The 21,077-nt window shown below is 32.8% G+C and overlaps 2 protein-coding genes and 1 pseudogene across 3 annotated transcripts; 2 read left to right on the top strand and 1 right to left on the bottom strand.

Moving 5' to 3' along the window:
• Positions 1–3,074: 3,074 nt before the first annotated feature.
• On the top strand, positions 3,075–4,516 carry LOC120125096 (NDR1/HIN1-like protein 6). Its single transcript, XM_039143583.1, has one exon. It carries the CDS (start codon positions 3,201–3,203, stop codon positions 4,458–4,460), a length of 1,260 nt encoding a protein of 419 aa, XP_038999514.1. The 5' UTR covers positions 3,075–3,200; the 3' UTR covers positions 4,461–4,516.
• A 562-nt stretch (positions 4,517–5,078) lies between these two features.
• LOC120125065 lies at positions 5,079–7,833 on the top strand (annotated as a pseudogene).
• A 1,035-nt stretch (positions 7,834–8,868) lies between these two features.
• On the bottom strand, positions 8,869–12,627 carry LOC120125163 (paramyosin-like). 2 transcript variants are annotated; one of them, XM_039143659.1, is made up of 6 exons: positions 12,540–12,627; positions 10,881–12,359; positions 10,699–10,775; positions 10,431–10,542; positions 10,146–10,262; positions 8,948–9,298 (listed from the first exon to the last, which is right to left on the bottom strand). In XM_039143659.1, exons 2-6 carry the CDS (start codon positions 12,285–12,287, stop codon positions 8,948–8,950), a joined length of 2,064 nt encoding a protein of 687 aa, XP_038999590.1. In that variant the 5' UTR covers positions 12,288–12,359; positions 12,540–12,627. The 2 variants fall into 2 exon arrangements, with proteins under 2 accessions (XP_038999591.1, XP_038999590.1); XM_039143660.1 differs by lacking the exon at positions 12,540–12,627 and having other exon boundaries at positions 8,869–9,298; positions 10,881–12,287.
• Between the last annotated feature and the right edge of the window lie 8,450 nt (positions 12,628–21,077).

Genomic DNA, 21,077 nt, shown 5'->3' with positions numbered 1-21,077 from the left:
TTCAGTGCACCAATAGAAGTATGGAATAACTATAATTAACACACAAATTTAAATGAATCTTCTATTGAGCCTAATTTGCTACCATCTTAGTCCAGGTATCCAAGAGGATTATAAAATTAAAGACGAGCTTCAATATTTCAGCAGGTGATGCTTGACAGTCTACATGTCAAGGTGGCCCTGACTCAAATTTGAAAATTTTAAATGTAAACTCGACTCAACTCAAAAACTCGAGAGTCTAAAATTTTTAAGCTCAACTCGAACTCGAAAGAAAATATTAAAACTCGACTCAAACTCGAAAAAACTCAAACTCAAAAAAATTCAAGAGCTCATTCAAGTTCAAGACTCGAACTCAATTCAAGCTCAAGTGCTCACCATGTGGCTCAGTAAATTAAACTATTGAGTTTGAGCTTTAATTTATAGGATAACTTGTGGAGCACTTGCTTCTATCTTAAAGACGTGGGATATAAGGCCACATGCTGTGTGTGGGACTTCACTCTTCTCTCTGCACCCTCTTCAACACCTGTTCATCGGAGACTGCTAAACAAGCTTCATTGAAGCCTCCAACACAGCAACATCAACATCAACATCATCATCATCAAGATCAAGGGATACCACCATCAAGATCGGTGGCACCAAACGGAGAAGACCGTGCCAACTACTTCTCCTGCAAAAACAGCAGCAACTTCTTTCTTGGCATCTTCTCCAGCAGCGAAGCCAGTGGTTACTAATACCACGGAGAAAGTTTCACCTGCCAAGACACCTCCAACTGCAACAGCAGTGGCAAGTTTCCCAACCCAAATGCCTACCTCCTCTGTGACCACCACCACCCGTATCACTTTCAGAATGTGCAACTCGTGTTATATCTTGAGGTGTCTTGTTTTCTGTTACAGACTGTTGATGTTTTTGCTATCGTTGCCTTATCTGGAATTTTAAGCAGATTACTCAGTACTGGAAACTGTTCTAGTTTCTACTAGTAATCGGGCTCCAAATGATTTAAATCAGGTCTTTTTCAGAAAAATCAATTCCTTTCGAGTCAATTGATGTGTATGACTTCAATTATTCCGTAGTTAACAATTAATGAGGCTTTTCGCCCTCTTTATAATTTTCTTATACATGATGGTATGCAACGAGAGATCTTCCTAAAATTAGTTGATAAGTTGGAAAAACACTGTGAGATTATTTTGGTTGGAAGTGAGATTGATTATCGCCGACAACTAGCAAACAGGTCTATAGATAAGGTGATTTTAATTCTGTTTTCCTTTCGTTAGTTGAGATGAACAATGTTTTCGTTCTGTATTCCTAATTGTCTATAATCAATCTGTTTTCCCGCTTTAAAGCAACCTGAAAATCTATTTAGTGGTTGAATTTTTTTCTTCTAATAGTTAGTGATTGAAGTTAGATTTTGCATATACAGGTTCACTATTTTTGGCCCCTAGATGGCACTGCCTCAAAAGGAATTTGAGAAAATGTGGTGTCAAGTTATAAACCAGGCTGGAGGAGAAGTCACATCCAGTTCTGTTCCAGTGATGTTCTGAAGGTAATTGTTAATCTAAGGGCATATGTTTTAGATCCATTAATTCTAGTTTGGTATGTTATAAACATGTATATGCATGTTTAATAAATTTATAGTTTGGTATGTTATATTTTAATTTTTGTATTTCAATCACATTTGTTTAAATTTTCTTATTTGTTTTAAATGTTCAGGTGTCATTTATGTTATTTTCCATATTATTTTAGCTTAAACCGAATAGGATCAATTACATATAAGACCCTATAGTTTATGCACATTTTGTATTTAAGTCATTGGTTTAATTCAATTTTGTAAGTTTAATTTTACATTTACGTGAATTTAATCATCATTCTAAAGTTAGTATATTTAGCTTAAATTAGTCCTCACATTTAGATTTCGCTTAATTTAGTCCATGTTTAGGATTGTTTTCTTTAATTAGTTGTGTATATTTATTTTGCATGTTGATATGTTCATGTATAAGTATGCGATTGATTTATTTAGGAGTCACATAACATCATTTTTCATAATTTGTATGTTGCCTTCAAGTGCATAATTTAACCCCTATCACATAATCAGATTTGGTTTTAGGGTTTATGGTTTAGTTTAGGGTTTAGGGTTTTTTATAAAGACATTAATTAATCGACTTGATATCGATTTATGAGGCAAGTATAATTTAGGGTTTATGGTTTATAGTTTAGAGTATAAGATTTATGGTTTAAGATTTAGAGTTTAGGGTTTACTGCAAGGACATTAATTAAAATTTGAGGTAGTTGTATTATAGAATTTTTAATATATTTTAAAATTTTATAATTATCAATAGTGTATTTTTAATATATTTTTAATAATGTAATTTTAAAAAATCTAAAATTATAATATAACATTTTTCGAGCTGCTCACGAGCTTTTCGAGTCGAATATCGAGTAGCTCGTTTATGCTCGTTAAGAACTCGAGTCGAGCTCGAGTCGAGTCTATTCGATTCGAGTATTTATCGAGCCTTGATCGAGTCGATCTCGAGTAGCTTTTGATATGTCTCGTCTCATTTACAGCCCTAATCTTTAATGCACTAAGCATGCCGCAAAGGTTGTTAACGTGTAACTCTTGCTGATTGTTTTCAGCCACTTGAGAGCATCGTTCAAGGTTAAGCTCCAACTTATGATATTGTACATTCTGATTGCCTTAGGAAAATGATAATTTTGGTACGTCTCTGTTTCTACCATCTAAATTGTACATTCTGCATCTAATGATCCTGAAAGAATTTACTAATTGACAAAGGCCTTGCTTCGAGTTAATGTTGCCTTTTCGTATTGAAAATCCAGAGAGAAAAAACTGCAGGTGCCTCGAAAAGAAAAAACAATTAGTAATAAGGAAAAAACAAAGTTGAAAGGTTTTGGCCATTGCCCGAAAACAAATCAATTCATGCCTCGCTTAAGAACTCAGTAGGGAGAGACTAGAAAGGTATAGTTTTAGCTGACAGTTCATTTTAGGAAAAGGGAAAAGTTCTAAAGAAAAGGAATCAATAATTATTACTTGCCTCCCTTACTCAGTTTATGTTTGATTCTTTGCCTTTACATGAATCCTTCTCCTATATGAATTTCCCTTCAAGTCATCCCCTTTGGCTTTATCAACTCGTCTGATTTTCCCTTTGCTCTTATCTTTCATTTCCGCTCATTGTCTTCCATAATACTCTACAATGGCTCATCAGCATGTCGAAACCAACCCACATTTCATCGATCCTGAAGAATTAACACCAGAGCAGCGTCAGTTTCTACCCCCTTCTTTGTTGCCGCGACGTGGTCATGCCCAACGTATGCCGTCTCGTGGTCGTCGAGACCAACAGCAAAGACAACCCCAAGAGGAGCGTGTCCTGCCACTTGGACCTCGAGATCAACAGCCGCAGGAGAGACAACCTCAAGAGGAACATCTGCAGCCACTTGGACATCAAGACCAACAGCCTCGGCAGATACAACCTCAAGAGGAACGCCCGCAGCCAATTGGTCCATCTCCACCGGAACCACGTCGTGAAGGCCAATGGCCTCACCAGCCATTACATGTATGGGTGCCGCCGGCACATCACGATGACCAACACCTCCAACCACATCCACAACCTCATCAAGGTCAACAAAGGCAGCCACTTGAAATGTGGGTGCCGCCAACCACAAGGGCTAGTGGTCCGAAGCCAAAAAAGGAGAAACATCGGCCACGCAAGGAAGTCGTCATGCAACCGCAGCTTCAAGACCAACATCCTCGAGCATCATTGATCAGGCCACAGCACGAAAGCTCGGACCACCACCCTAGTCCAGGCATAACAATACCAGAGCACAAGGATCAGCGACCCCAAGAGCTACGCCCCCACTCTCGTCTTTTTCTCCCAAAAGACCGTCGAACCAAAGCTCATACATGGTTCGCAGCAGCTTTCTGCATAATATTCTGGCTCTTCATCATAATCGGAGGCCTAATTGTCCTCATAGTCTACCTCGTCTTCCGACCACGTATCCCGTATTTCGACGTCAACAGCGTCACCTTGAATGCGGCCTATCTCGACATGGGATACCTGCTGAATGCCGATCTAACCGTGCTGGCCAACTTCACAAATCCAAACAAGAAAGTGAGCGTGGATTTCAGTTACATGTACCTCAATCTTTTCTTCGAGAACACACTGATCGCCACCCAATACATTGAACCGTTCTCAGCGGCAAGGGGGCAGTCGAGGTTTGCGAATATTCACATGGTGAGCAGTCAGGTTAAGCTGTCGATGAAAGAGAGCATGCTGCTTCAGAAGCAGATCGAGAACAACCGAGTCATTTTCACGGTGAAGGGGATGTTTAGAGCTCGATCCAATCTGGGAAGTTTCTTGAAATATTCGTATTGGTTGCACGGCCAATGTGGGATACTGGTGTCCAGTCCACCCACGGGTGTCCTACGAGATAAGAGATGCAAGACCAAACGCTGAGGCAGAACCGATTGTTTGTGTTTTATTTTTTTGGTTCGAAATTCATTGGTAATAATAGCTGGGAATTAGTTTTGCACTTTCTCGAAACAAGAACAATTGAAGAATCCATTTCATATTTTTTCCCAAATTAAAGAAGAAATCTTCACCGATTGGTGCCCGAGATTGATGATTATTTAATTGTTCTGATGAGGTTCATCTGCTTCATTTTTGGGTGGAGAAGAAGAGTGCGCGAGTTTGGGGAAGATTTTGTAGCCCGCAATAATATTTGGGTAAATTCGAGTTTACTACCTAAATGATTAACTTTGATCCGCTTTAGTACGTAAACTTTCAATTGTTTTCAAAACAATATTTAATGTTTAGTTTTTGTTTCATTTTAATATCATCTGTTAAAATTTTAATGTATTTAATACCTAAATTGTCAATTTTAGTCTATTTTAATACCTAAACTTTCATTTTTTTTTAAATTATCAATTTGATTATTTGCCTCACCGAGTCATTGAATGCTAACATTGGCACAACAACCAATGTGCAATAATCATTAAGAAAATCATTTGCAGTGAGAAAAGAAAATCAAACTCCTTATTTGCAGTCTTCTTCATTCGCCGATTCTCAACAACAATGTCGCTGATTCCCTTTCTCTTATTGCTCTCTTCGTTATGGCTGATCATAAAGAAGTTAACCACGAAAGTGTAATCTTCCTCCGAGCCCTCCCAAGTTTCCCATTTTAGGTAACTTGCATCAACTCGGGCCATTCCCACATCGCTTCACAGGGGAGCTCTCCAAGAAATACGGCCCCGTCATGCTTCTTCAGCTCGGTTTGACGCCGACTGTCGTCTTATCGTCGTCCGAAACTGCGAAAGCGGCATTGAAAACACACGATTCTGGATGTTTGCAGCCGACTTCCATTAACTGGTCCCAAAAGGCTCACTTACAATTTCCAGGACATTGCTTTCGCACCCTACGGACGTTACCGGAAACAGATGCGAAAACAATGTGTCGCTGAGCTTTTCAGCATGAAAAGGGTGCAATCGTTTCAATCTGTCAGGGAAGAAGAGGTCGATCTCCGAGTCTGTTGCATTGGCTATTGGCTAATGCAGTCGATCTCAGTAATGCTTCCTTTTCGCTCACCGCTAGCGTAATCTTTAGAACTGCTTTCGGGAAAAGATTTCAGGGGAGTGGACTTGATAACGATAAGCTACAAAAAATAGTATTTGAGGCTGAAAATATGTTGGGGAGCTTTTGCGCTTCGGATTTCCTCCCGTATGCGGGGAAAGTGGTTGACTGGTTTACTGGTTTCCATAAAAGGCTTGAAAATAGCTTCCGTGAACTCGATGCTGTTTTGCGGCAGGTTATCGATGATCATCTCGAATCCCGAATGAGCATGCATGATGAAGATAGCATTGTCAATGTACAGCTGAGAATGGAGAAAGATCAAACGGAGGACAGTGCTATCCATCTTACTAAAGATCACATAAAGGCAATCCTTATGGTAAGTAACCGGACTTTTTTGTTTTTTATTTTGGGCAACATTTTCTGTGTAAATCCTGTGACCAAGTCCAATTTCATCATTATGGTTAAATATTGATTTGTTATAATTATGAAGATAACCTTCGAAAATCATCGATTTTTCGCTAATCCAGATCCTCGAAGACATTTTTCCATTTATTGAAATTTAAAAAAAAAAACCATATTTTCTAGATACAAGGCTTTGAATTAACCATGTATAGATAAGTCTTTTAATATGTGCATGTGATTTACTAGATCGAAACTCAAGATCTAACTAAAATCTACTTAGCACATTAGCCTACAAATGACTATAATTATTTTTGTGTTGACACCACCAAGGATCACTATAAATATCTCTAAACCAAGATTGAGAAAGAGGTCAAACATTCTATTATATACACAAAATTTCTCACAGGAAATTATCGATTAACGATTATTTTTTTTTCACAGGCTACGGCTCTCTACCCACATTAGAAGAGATGAGTCGTTAACTATAATTTATTTCCATCAACTTGACTCAAATTCTTTTGTAATCTCTACAACTATTGGGGTTTCCAATACATATATGAATTTTATAAAAAATTAATATAAGTGATTTGGAATATTCCATAATTTTGTATAGATACTAAATTTTAGGATATATAAGATATTATATATTTATACTTTGGATGAGTCTGTCACACTCTATTACGCTCGATGAGCACTACTGAACACCGCTGAGCACCATTAATTTAATTTATAAAAATTTAAAATTCTAAAGCATTCAATATATAATTATAAATTAGTTAAAAATTTAAAGTTAAATTATTTAAAATAAAATATTAATTAAATTATTCTCTATAATATTTTTTAACAATAATTAGATATAATAAAAATAAAATATTTTTTAATTTAAATATAAATAAAATAAAATTTTACCTTAAATTATTGTTAAAAAATTATGAAAAATAAAGTAATTAATATTTTATTTAAATAATTTATCTTTAAAATTTTAACTAATTTAAAGTTATATGATAAATATTTTTATTTTTTATTTTTTTATAAATTAACATCAATGTTCATTATTAGTAGTGTTCAGTGGTGATCGTCGAATGTTATAGGATTTTTCTTATACTTTTTGTGATTTTTACAGTGAATTATTATTAGAGATAAACAAGACTATTGCACGCATCTTACTTCGAGTTAATATCATATTGTTTGTTTTTTTCACTCCTAATAACTATATATGTTTATCAGGATATATTCGTAGCTGGAATTAACACGAGTGCAATTACCATGATCTGGGCAATGACCGAACTAGCAAGGAAGCCAACGGCAATGAAGAAAGCACAAAATGAGATCAGAACTCGCGTAGAGAAGAATGCAAAACTAACAGAAAATGATGTCAGTGAGCTTAAATACCTCAAGATGATCATTAAAGAAACCTTCAGATTACATCTCCCATCTGTACTTCTTCTTCCAAGAGAGACTGCATCCCAAATAAAGATTGGGGATTATGTTATATACCCGAAAATAGAATCGCAGTGAATGCTTGGGCAATCGGACGAGATCCTGATTTCTGCGTTCCCGAAAGGTTCCTTGATGATCAGATTGATTTCAAGGGGCAACATTTCGAGCTATTGCCGTTCGGTGCTGGTCGAAGATTTGCCCTGGAATGAACATGGGAATGGCTGTTTTAGAGTTGGCACTGGCAAATCTGCTCTACTTTTTTTTGACTGGAAAGTACCGAGTGGGATGGACATTGATGTGGAAGAGAAAGTAAGTTTAACAGTTGGTGAAAAAACAGACTTATGCTGATGCCTACCAAGTATAACACCTGGGAAGATGATGAGATAAGGCATTGCCGAAAAACATGATTTTATGATTTTCGAATTGTATGATTATTGAATCAAAATAATGGATTGCAAAATATATCTATCTACATGTCCATTTGAAATGATTTTTATAATCATTAAAAGAATCCAGACCAATATCTGGGTTTTCAATCAGCTGATCAAAGTGAAGAGGTTAATTAACATTACCGTGGTGATAGGGGGATGGCAGATATAAGGCAGTAGCCACACTGAGGATTACAACATATATTCGTATATGTATAACTCTGAAAAATCTCAACCGCATCTCAAAACTACATACAAGTCTAATTATAAAACACCGAAAGCGAATCTATGAAAAACTTTTCATTTGTCTAAGCAAGTCGGGTTAGCTGTTTCACGGAATCTTTATTTTTCTTAAAATACAAATACTAATGCATAGTCAAACACAAGTATGGAAATCATCCAAATTTTCTACAAGAAAACAAACATATATCCTATACTCGAGTCCTGATAACATTGTAGAATGACAAAATGCAGACTCCCATGAGGAAGAACATGTAACACGAGAAAAAGTAGGAGCTGCATCATCTTTCAAACATCTATTGTCATAAGAGAGAGTACCTTGAGAATGAAAGACCATTAAGAAAAAGCACCGGAAAGTACCTTGAGAGTGAAGAACTCCATTGTGTCATTTGTTCATCTGAGAATTCACCAATGTCTCTCTCCCTGTAGAGAGACGATTATGTTCCACTTCCTACTTGCCACACCGGAAAACAGCTATTGTGACTGTGAGTTAATCAGTTGCTCTTACTCACCTGTCCAAATGGTTAGAAATGAACAGCAAAATTGCATCTTTCAACGATGATCAAAGCCATAGAGAGGGATAAAAGAGGGGAAAGAAATGAAAAAGGGTAAAATCCAACAACGATATTAATAAGAAAACAGATTTGAAAAAGGAAACCAAAATAGTTACATACTTACATATATATTAGCTTGATTAAAAGACGGTAGCCATGGAAGTATGAACAAGAAAGATTCAACTCTAGGATATCATTGATTTGCCATGTCAAATTTATAAAACTGAAAAAAAAAACATTGCAAATGAAGGGGCTTTGAAAAATGAAGTTACTATGAACTGATTTTACACAGTACAAAGAGTAAAGTATATCATAAAAGTGGTTCAGAAAGCTCCATTTCATTTGAACTCCGCTGTGGCATATCTGGTTTACGAAACCCAACAAAATCCAGCCCAAGCCATTGCCATGGCCAACAAACATATCTCGATCGATTCCGACTCCTTGAGTCTTCTTGTGCTTCGAACTCTTCTAGCTGACGGCTAAGCTCCTCTACTCTTTCCCTCAGCCTAGTCGCCCTCATATCTGCCAGCCTCAATGATTTCTCAGCTGCATCTCTTGCTGCCATGGCAGCAGCAGCAGTTTCTTCTTTGAATTTTAGTTTCTTCTCTGATTCCAACATGGCTTGCTTTGCCTCTTCAAGCTCCAGTTTAATTGCTGATAGCTGTGGATATTTATTAAACCATGATAATTAGGAGCAAATACAGGATATTCTGTAATGAGAAATTGACTAAGATAAAAGCCTCACGAACATCAAATAACTAGCACAACTTAATGCTTTTAAAATATTTCCAAATTTTTGCTCAATTTTTAAATGAAAAAAGAAGAAAAAGAGGAAAAAATGAGTTAATTTATATTATAACTACTTCCCTCACTGTTAACGATATAGTAGAACCTAGATCTGTTCACCAGTTCCAATCCTAAATTTCAATGGACATACTTGACATCCATGTTTTCATAATACCTTCTTTGTTCAAGGATAACAAAAAATTAAATAATTTCCTGAAATGCAATTAGTCATCAGGTTGGTTGATTTGATAATTCTTCTTATTAAACATCATCCTCAAAAAGAAACGAAAAAAATCTCTTTTAAGCTCTTTTTTTGTCAGTTTCTCCAGCTTATGCCCTATGTAAATGTTTTACAACTTTAAGTTATCCAAACATATTGTCACATACTCTATGTCCAGAAAACAAGTGCTTCCCTTTCAAATATGAAAATGGAAATTTTTGTTTTAATCTCATTTTACAATCCAAACATGCTTGACAATAAATTTCTATTCTTGTGGCATATTATTCTTTAACATTAATTGCTTTTGTTCTTGTCTATCTGTTATGTATTAAGATCGAAATAACCCCAGATTCTTCGGCTAAATTGTAAATACCATTCCAGCAGAACTTCAAGATGATTATTACACAAAAGTAAGCTGCCACCACAAAGACCTTCAATAACAGTTCACTAAAACAGATCTATAATATATATTAAAAGACCAGGAGCATCTTAGAGAACAAACCTGTGCTAAGAACTCTTGTTCTACAGCTCTTCCTGCAGCAGCCTCCTGCTCAGCTGCTGATTTCCATCTCGTTATTTCTTCCTCCGCAGCAGCAATATCCATCATAAGTCCTTCAACCTTCACATGAATTAGTTAATTCAGCATTACATGTACACAAGGAAGCATGAATGCAGCTTACTAACTTCTAACCCCAAAAATCAACCTAAGAATCTGAAAACTGTACTCTGAGACAATGGGACCTAATATTAAGCCAGCTGACTGTAAGAAAAGGCAATGTTAACTTACACTTTCATTTGCTAATCTCTCCTTCTCTTCAAGATCCTCTATACGACACAATCTTTGGTTGAGCTCCTTGGCTTGAGCTTCCACATGTTCTTTAAGTACACTAGACTCTGCCCTTAATACATTAAAACAGTACAGAGTTCAGTTCATGCAGAAAAACTGTATGTTAAACTAACCTATTTCACTACTAATGTTCCTTTGATCATTCCAGACAAAAGCAGGATTTACATATTGAATGTGTGCAATTTCATGAGTCCAAAATATCATGTACCTTAATCCCTCCACAGAGTGCTGTAGTTCGATGATCTCAAGCTGAGATGTTTTGACAATATTCTCTAAAGCACCAGCCTGTTGAATGGCACCATAGATTCTCAACAGGAAAGACATGGCCTTGAAACCATGCAAATTTAAATAGTACATCTAACGAATCAATGAAAGCAGAAAAAATCTCACCAGAGTGTATATTTCATCCTCGTCTGAGTCCAGATCTTCAGATTTATTTCCATCGCCAATATGTTTACTAAATTTGAATTCAATTCCAGCCTCTCTCAGACCATTCTCAGCAGTTTGAAACAACTCATTGGTTTTGGACTTATTTTCAGATACCATCCTCCTGGACAATGCACTCCTAAGCAAGAAGCCAATATGTTCTTTCTCCTTAATCAAACGAGCAACTGTTCTGTTCAAACTCTTTACTTCACGATTTTTTTCCTCAACTAGGTCCTTTGTTTTCCCATTAAGAATTCCGGTTAAATCATAGATAGACACCATCCCTGCCAAACAAGCACGTATATTTTCCTCTGAATCTGTTTCTTGTGGAAGAAAAAAGGATTCTGATACATCTGATTGATCCATATTATCAGCATCAGCAATCTTAATGACATCATAAATCATTTCATGAATTCTAGAAACGAAATTCAACTGTTCGATCAGTAACGGCTTCTGTAACTCCATCTTCATTTGCCAATCTTTCAATTTATTATCATATTCACTTGTCAAGCTCCTCAACTCCATTAGTTCATCCTCTGCCGAAGTAATCTTCTCCAACATCTCTTTTTCAATCACCATAATCTTCCCATCCTTTTCAGCTATACTCTTCTCTAAATTTTCAATTATATTAGTTTTCTTTGCCACCTCTTCTCGTAACCCACTTATTGTGGCTTCAAGCTGAGAAACTTCAATGGCAATTTCATAATTACGTTGCTCTATCTGTTCTCTGGCTTCATTTCTAGATTTAGTTGTGGTTTTGATCTGTTTAACAAGCTCTTCAACAATCTCGTTCGTTCTTTTGATCACTCCATAAGCAACAGAGGGCAAACCGGTGTACTTTTGTGACCGTGGCAATCCTCCGGCAGAGAAGTTTTTGAAACTATTAACTTTTCCAGAAATTTTTTCGATACCAGATACAAGCATATGTGCAGAGGTCTCGACCTCCGATCGCAATCCATCTTTTCCCTTGGACGCTTCCTCCAATCGCTTCGCTAAATCTTCTCTTTGTTTCATAACCTCCTCTTTGATCCTATTAGCTTCCGCTAATTGCGCCGTTAAGTTCTCGTTTGATTTCGAGGCTTCTTCTTTATCGCGGAGAGCTTCATCTCGTTGACTCCCACACTCGTCTCGCTTCTTAATCGCCTCGTGAGCCAAAGCTTTTAATCGATTAAACGAAACTTGAAGTTCTGATTTAGATTTCTCCGCCGCTTGTCGGGCTTCTTTCTCGCGATCAAGCTCAGCGAGAATTTCACGGAATTTATCGACCGATACATCCTCTTGAGATTGATCTTTGATAACGATCGGTACAGGCTCATCGGACTCCACGTCGCTGAGCACCGCATCGACTTCCTCGTCGCCCGCACTCGTCATTTAAGAACGACACCAATTTTTTTCTATAATCGATTAGTAATAAATATATCGTATTTTGTATCGATCGGAACCCTAGAATTGGAAGCAGAGGAGGAAAATAATGGAAGTTACAGATTGAAGTAGGAAATAAAAGAAATCATTAAATTGGAAAAGCTGAAGATAAATTTCGATTAAGTTATAATCAGCATAAGAAATTCCATAAAACAAGATAAATTAAGAAAATCAAGGAAAGGAAAATGGTAGTGTTGTTACCTAAAGGAGACGGTGTCGCGGAAGAAGAACGAAGAACACGATTAGCTACCAGCCAGTCTCTCTTCGGTCTCCTTGGAAGGAAATTAACTTCACGAAGAAAACAAATTTTTTATTAGTAATATTAATTAGGATAAAGTATAGTAATGGTCACTGAACATTTCAGAAGCTTGCATTTAGGTCCCCAACATTTAAAACTTGCAATACAGTCCCCCAACATTTATTCCGTTTACAATATGGTCCCCAACTTAAACCACAGTTAGAAAATTAGGATAAATTATATAAATGGTCATTGAACTTTTCAGTCACTTGAATTTAGGTCCCCCAACTTTTAAAACTTGCAAAACAATCATCAATTTCATTCTAAACCCCAATTTCCAAAGTAATTCAATTTTATTCTAAACCCTAAATTCCAAAATACTTAAATTAAATTCAATTATGTCAAAGTTATTATTATTTAATTTCATCTTATTTCATGTGATACATATTTTTTATATAAATATAATAGTATAATTCTTATCTGTTGAAGAAATTTTTTAATTAAAAAAAGTAGTTAGGATATAAAAGAGGTTGAAAATAATTCGAATTTTAAATTTATAAAATGTTATTTTGACGTATAAATAAAAGTGTAAACTACTCGGTTGACAACTTAACTATCTAGCCCTTTTTACTTTTGTCATCGATCTTTTAAATTTATCAATCATACACATAATTATTTAACTGTTTCAACTAAGCCACTAGTCGTACCAATTGATAAAAATGATGATGTGGCAGTTAAAAGGAATTGACATTATTATACATTCAGTCTTTATTATTTATATAATCAATTTGGTCCTAAATTAAATAAATTAATAAATTAATCATTTAATTAGGATCTGACATGTGTTAGCACATGATCATGACACGTGTCATTGGTGACACGTGTTACCACCTAATTATTTATATATGCTATCAATTTGGTCCTAAATTAAATAAATTTAATAAATTAATCATTTAATCAGGATCTGACATGTGTTAAACATGATCATGATATGTGTTATTGGTGACACATGTCACCTCCTAATTAGAAGAAAATTAAGTTACAAAGAAGTAAAATTTGGGTCTTGGGCAAACTCAAACCTGAGTCACGCAAATGAAAGATATAGGGTGGAGCCACTAAGCTAACACCATCGTTTGTGTTAAGAGATATACAATAATACATATACTAATAGTATGACCAATGCCAGAAAAAAAGATATAATGTAAAATGGAAATAATGAGATTTGAACTTCGGCAAAAATTTGAAAGCAATAAATGATGGGAAAATATTATATTTTTACAATAAAAATATTATATTTGATAAATTGTTTGATAGATTTAATATATTTTTTAAATATTAGTTGATACAATATTTTAAAAGAATAAATTTAAGATTTATATATTTTTAAACTAAATTTAATAATTATATTTTTCATATTTATAATTCATGATTATATATATAATCTTAAGTTGAGTATTTCTAATATAATTAATAATTTTAATTTCTTATTAAAAATAAAATATTCAAAAATATAAATGATTCATACATAATATATGAATATATTTTTTATTTATACATCTAAATATAAATATACATTTATATAAATATATTTTTATTCGTTGTGTCTGTGCCTTGAACTCTTTCTTCAAGCCTATATTACCTTAAATTGAAGTATTTTAGAATTTAATTGAAGTATTTTAGAATTTAGGGTTTAGAATAAAATTGAATTACTTTGGAAATTGGGGTTTAGAATGAAATTGATGACTGTTTTGCAAGTTTTAAAAGTTGGGGGACCGAAATTCAAGTGACTGAAAAGTTCAATGACCGTTTATATAATTTATCCTAATTTTCTAACTGTGGTTTAAGTTGGGAGACCATATTGCAAACGGAATAAATGTTGGGGGACTGTATTGCAAGTTTTAAATGTTGGGGGACCTAAATGCAAGTTTCAGAAATGTTCAGTGACCATTACTATACTTTACCCTATTAATTATTTAACAATAAATATTAAATCATTCTATTATAGTAGTTTATATTCGAATTTATAATCTCTAATAACAATAACCATTATTTTAATCACTGATTCAGAATTCAAAATGAGTAAATTATACAAACAATCACTTCAGATTTTTATTCTTGTTACTGGACTATTAAAAATTATAATATTACTGCTCACATTTTAGAAAATTACTTTCAGGGTCACTCATCCATTAATTGTTCATCCAGTGTGTCTTCTTTCCATTCTACATTGATTTGGTTTTTCTATTTGGACTATAAGACGGTACTCGGACTCATATATTTTCGAGAATCAACACATAATCGAGACGTGTTCAATTCCTAAACCGAAGAGAGATATGATGAAGGATTCGAGGAGGTGCTCGCATGATACCGGGACATCGTTCCTCAACTTCACCTTGGAGGTGCCTGGCTTTACTTGGTTCATTGGCTGATTCTTGTTATATAGATACATCTCAAAGTCGAAACAGTTGGTTCTTACAGTAATTGTTTATATTTGCTAATGACCCGACCGACATCTTTTGCACCCGTCATTGAAACGGTCACGACTATCGTCGAGCAAAGCAGTGGTCAATACCATGTTTTGCTGATGGACATATATAATTCACAACATTTCTCTGAAACTCCGCACATTACTTCAATTTTTGTACAATTTCTATATATATCATCACTTGGTCATTTGGCTGCAGTGAATTCCCTTTGTCGATCGTCCTCGGCCGGGTTGGTTGATGGACCTTGGGATGTGATGAGGGAGTTCGATGATAATATCCCTGCTCGTGCCTTTCACAATTTTCAGGCAAACATGAACTAACTGAACTTGAGCTCTGAGTTATGCATGATTTTCTAGTGTCTCTGAATGTACTTGGTTCTTAAGTACGCGACCTTGGACATTGCTAGTCAGGAGGTCCTGATTATTTTTTTTTGGCTCATAACTAAAATAAAAAAATAAACCCTTACTTTAAAAGAAATTTAAAAAATATATAATATAAATCTATATTAATTTTTTTATTAAACTAAAGATATAATAATTCATTACAATATAAAAATGTCAAAAAATATATTTAAGCATATAAATATTTATTATAAAAATACCTTTAAACATTTCTTGATGCAAAATCAATGATGATAGTGTTAACAATAATGCATTCCAACATTTTTTTTCAATACATAACATAACATTTGAAAATAAAAAATAATAAAAACGCCCTTACATGTATTCTTAATCCAAATATAAGTTAAGGATGTCACATGTTACTGTATAACATTTAATATTCAAAAGTCGATAAAATTTTATTTCTTTTAAAATCTTCAAATTCATCATTTATTATCGTACTATTTAATCACATAAATTCATAATGATATATTTTAATTTTCAATTTATATCCGATTTTGCTCAACTACTAAGCGATTTAATACTATTTCATATCACCATTTTAAGCGCCTAATTTAAAATTTTAATCAATTAACCTTCATAACATAATTTACTGCATTCATACATAATCATTTAGCATATTATCACAATTTCAACTTTCTTTTTTACATTTCTTATGCGGTTTAATTTCCTATTTGAGCAAAGTTTGTGTAATTTCCTTTTTATAGCACTATATATAAAACATCTATAGCTTCTATAATTAGACTTTTTTAAATACGAATTTCTTTTGGTTGTTATCTACCTCACACACTGACTACTATCATAATTTCACATTCTTAACGTAAACTTCCTTAAGATAATTAAGTATCTTTTAACCTTAGTTAACCACAATTTGTATTAAACATCCATTATATAATTATGAGAAATACTAATTAATATAGAACTTATCCTACTATGACAGTTACCACTTCTTCTTAATAAGATACTTTATGCACATTCCATATTTTATTTATTATATTTTCTTCGTTCTAGTTTAACATATATATAAATAACCCACTGTTAATTATAAAATCTACTTTCGTATTCAACCTATTTAACTTATACCTATTAAATCACATAACGATAATATGTAACTTATATATTATTACTAAACATCTTATAACAATATAATATACTATAAGTTCATTTAATTAAGATTTGTACAACTCATTTCATATACAATTTAATCTATAATACAACTTTTTGTTTATAATCGTCCAATGTTAAATCGAACTTTTTGTAGACCTTTTACTGAAGAACATATAATTAAATTCGTACTGTTTATTTCTTCTTATATGTTTTTCTTTATGTAGTTTTCTTTTTCTTATATTGTTACCTTCACTGTATCGTTTTTTTTTTGGTATTGTACTATATCTTTAATTAATTTTATAACCCAGTACATAATCATAGGAATGCATGATACTCAAGTCTCATCGAGTATACACTTGTATTCACTTAAAAGTGCCTCGTAGATATATTTACACTCGGAAATACCTCGTAGAATTACACTTGAAAGTGCCGCATAGAATTGCAATGTAGGTGACATGTAAACATGTATCATATAGTCACTCCACCTCATGTACCACAAAGGTACACATACACGAGTTCATCAAGTGATCTATACATTATTCAGTAATCACTCTACCTCGTGCATCACTGACTCTGATGAGCTTTTATTTAAATCTTATATAATTTTTAATATAAAATATTTATAAAATATTTTTCAATTTAATATACTATTTTATTCGTGTATTAAAGTTATAACTAATATAATAAATTTAAATTTGTATAGATATACTAACAATATCATTGATGTATATTCAATATTTTTTTTACTAGATCGATAATTAACTTTAACTCTATTTAATTAACATTCTCAGTCCCTTAAATAATTATTTCTTATACTATTGGTTTAACTTTACTACATTTCACATTTAGTCATCAATAATCTTCTTTTAATATAACTAAATATTTGAAAATATTCTAAATGTTCCTTTGATATTTTCTTTAATTTATTTAAATGATCTTATACTAAATTTATACTTTAACCCATAATTTCTTTATATTTACAATATAGTCCTTCAATCTTAACAATTCTACAATTTAATTTTAATTAAAGCTTCGATTAATATTTCCAGCATTTAATTAAATTGTATTACCTCAAAATTACACAACTCTCACTTAAATTTATATCTTTTTCAGTATTTACATTTTAGTTCCCAAACTTTATCAACTTTCCAAATTAAACCTATTCATATTCCAACATCAATTGAACACTCTAACATCTAAATTTCGACATAATACTTAACTATTATAATTACATTTTAATCCTCATATTCTACAAAGTACACAAATTAGTCCTATTATTTTCATAAAGTTATAATTTGATCTCAAACAACATCCCAATGTTAAATCATTATTCAACATGATATTAACTATTAAACAATTACACACCCTATATTCTAAATTCATGCATTTAAGTCCCTATACTTTCACAATATTCCAAATTAGTCCAAATCACATTCAAGCATATAAAATCACTTATACATCATTTCTAATCATTGTATAATTTTTCCAATATTTTTTCTTATTCCCCCTTTTTCCCAAACCTATATATGTTATGGGAGCATGATTTTCACTTTGATTCGAACATGAATTCTAGTTTCTAACATTATATACAAGCAAGCTCAATCATTTCATAACAAAAACTAATCGAATTCAACAAGGAAACAATTTTAACACCAAATGACAGAGAATTTCATCTAAATAAATTCATTTCCAAACAACTTAAACATAAGCAAAATGAAAGAAAGTTTAAGGGAGATCAACTTGTATTTCATGTCTTACCTTTGAATCTAAGCAAATTTGAAGAAAAATCAGCTTACAAGCTTCTTTCCACTACCTTTGAAAACCACGACAGTAGCTTAGAAAAGAAGGTGAGTTTTTCTCTTTTTCACAGTAAGGCTTATGGCAATTTAATAAGCAAGGGGGGATATTTCTAGATTTTTTATGACCTATACACTTGTTAAATAAGCAATTAAATGAATATAAAATTCCTTTAATGCAAAATTACTATTTTGCCATTTAAAAATCATGATCATTTCCAAATTACCATGCCACTTGTCCATATCATCTTTTTTAAAAATCATTTTTTAAAGCCAACATGAACAAAATATCTCATACTTTCTCATTTTACCCTTAAAATTACAAACTAGTCACCATAATTAACATTTTCGGTTTAACACGGAAAAATCAATCTAAATTCCAATGATTCATGTCAAACTTCACCATTCTAAAATATAGAAATAATTTTTATAATATTTTTCCATCGTTCTTAATTTTCCAAATTTTCCGATTTGACATGGTTATTCGAATTTTTTACCGGTCTTCGTCTCTTCATAACTTTTTACACAAATTTCAGATCAAAAATGTGAATTCCATATAGGATCTATTCTTAAGGACGAACTATTCATTATAGAGTCAAAATATAACTTTTTAAAAATTATACTTTTGGTCCCTAAACTTTTCAAAGTTTTATTTTGATCACCAAACTTTCAAAAATTATATTTTAGTCATTAGTCAAAATTTTGGGGTATTACAATGATATTATCTAGAATTTTAAAATATATTAAAATCAAAATAAATAATTTAAAACATGATCTACCTATAATTTTAAAAACAATATTCAATATGATTCAAGCATCACAATTGATGATAAACAATTGTGAATTTGTGTTTATAAGAAATTAAAAAGTGATGGTAATAATTTCCAGAGGAATTTTGATATATAGAAGAGAAAAGAAACATGTTAATTATACTTAATTTTCCCCCTTGAGTTTTGAAGAGAAAATAATAACCTTAATAAAATTTTCAATTGATATAAAAATCGGAAGAAAGATTTGGTGAATTAATGGTGAGAATTTGAAAAGACCCAAATTAAAGCAATTCAATTGAATTTTCTTTGAATTTTGAGAAAGAATATTGAATTAGAGTTTTATGAGAAGTTGAATAGTTTATTAACGTTAATATAAAAATTCAATGATGACATACACTTTAATAAACTCATGGACTCCATTATTTTGTTTACAATTTTTTTAATTTTTTTTAAAAAAACTAATATATTAAGAATTTTTTTAAATTTATGGGCCTTGGGCGAGTGCCCTTCGTGCCCTGGCCCAGGGTCTCTAGTTTGTTAATACATGCTAACTAATAACATTAGTTATCACATTTTTCAGTAACATCCCAAAACTAGAGCAAGTGACTAAAAAAAGTTTTAAAAATTAAAGTCTGATTTTGAAAGATTTGAATTTTTTTATGTTCAATAAATAACTTATGGAATAAGGGTATAATGGTCATTTGACAAAGCAAGATTTTATTTTCCCTTATAAAAGAAGTAGACACGTGGAGAGGACAAGAAAAATAAGAAGACTCAAGAGATGCTTGGTTTTCTTCTTCCTTTCTTCCCGTGGCTCCATTGGTAAGTAAGATTATGTCAAGTGATTGTTTCCTTTCAATTTGAAGTTGGGTTTAATTCTTGAGATGATAATTAAGCTTAAGGAAAGCTTAATTTGTCTTAAAACATACGATGAAGGAGTTAAGAGAGATTAAAGATTAGAAGTTTTTAAATAAAATTTTGGAAAAGTGTTGATAAATAGAATTTGAAGTTAAATTTGACTTGTCAATAGCTGAATTAAGAGATTTGGAGTGATAGAATTGGATTTAGAACATATAGAAAATTTGGTATGATTCTTGAATTTCATTTGGAAGATAAGATTTCGAGGATAAAGATGTGATAAATGAGAATAAATGAGTTTAAGCATGAGTATGTAAGTTAAGAATAAGAAAGGGGATGATATATGAAGCAATTAAGCTGGGAAAAGTGAATTTTCGTGCATAAATTGGAATTATGGACTAATGTGCATCGGTACACATTCAACATGTACCGATGCATCAAGGGTAAATTCCAGAAATTATTCAGCGTGCATCGATGCACACATGAAGGCATCGATGCATGGAAATTTTGAAGCTACTTTGTGCATCGATGCACCCATAGTGCATCGATACACCCCTAAAGGAAAAAGTGAATTATAGTTCAATAAATTAGTTTAAGTTATTAACATCGAATTATAAGGTTTAGGCTTCTAATAATCATCTTGGAAATTATGATTATAGATATCGAGCACGAACAAGTTCCGGGGCGACTATCAAGTTAAGATTCGATCGAAAGAAATGAATCATAAAATGGGATTGGAACTTAGTGAGGCCAAGGTGAGTGCACATTTTAATGGGAAATAAGTCTTGCGACAAGTCTATTTCCAATAGTAAAATGCATGAATTCCTAGATAGAAGTGTTGAGTTAATCGATTGACGAAATTGGCCAAGAGGGGGGTGAATTGGCAATTAAAAATTTGGTGGAAGCTTTTGCAGAAAATTGAAAGTAATTGCACAGCGATTTAGAGTGGTTCGACTTTCTCAATCAAAGTCTACGTCCACTACCTTAGCTATCCACACTAAGGATTTCCAACAAATTCACTAATTTGTTCTTTCTTTGAGGCCAAAGAGATAACCTTACAACACCCTCAAGAATATACCCCAA

This window comes from Hibiscus syriacus, unplaced genomic scaffold (assembly GCF_006381635.1).
Source record: "Hibiscus syriacus cultivar Baekdansim isolate YM2019G1 unplaced genomic scaffold, ASM638163v2 tig00110429_pilon, whole genome shotgun sequence".
Classification (NCBI taxonomy): Eukaryota; Viridiplantae; Streptophyta; class Magnoliopsida; order Malvales; family Malvaceae; genus Hibiscus; species Hibiscus syriacus.
Note: the sequence above shows the minus strand (reverse complement) of the source record. Positions and strands in the feature narration are given on the sequence as shown.

Excerpts from the sequence above, each read along its gene's own strand:
- LOC120125163 (XM_039143659.1), bottom strand. The coding sequence starts at position 12,287 with ATGACGAGTGCGGGCGACGAGGAAGTCGATGCGGTGCTCAGCGACGTG. Across the intron at positions 10,776-10,880 it reads AGGATGAAATATACACTCTG|GCTGGTGCTTTAGAGAATAT; the intron begins GTGAGATTTTTT and ends GCCATTCAACAG. Across the intron at positions 10,543-10,698 it reads CACTCTGTGGAGGGATTAAG|GGCAGAGTCTAGTGTACTTA; the intron begins GTACATGATATT and ends TAATGTATTAAG.
- LOC120125096 (XM_039143583.1), top strand. The coding sequence starts at position 3,201 with ATGGCTCATCAGCATGTCGAAACCAACCCACATTTCATCGATCCTGAA.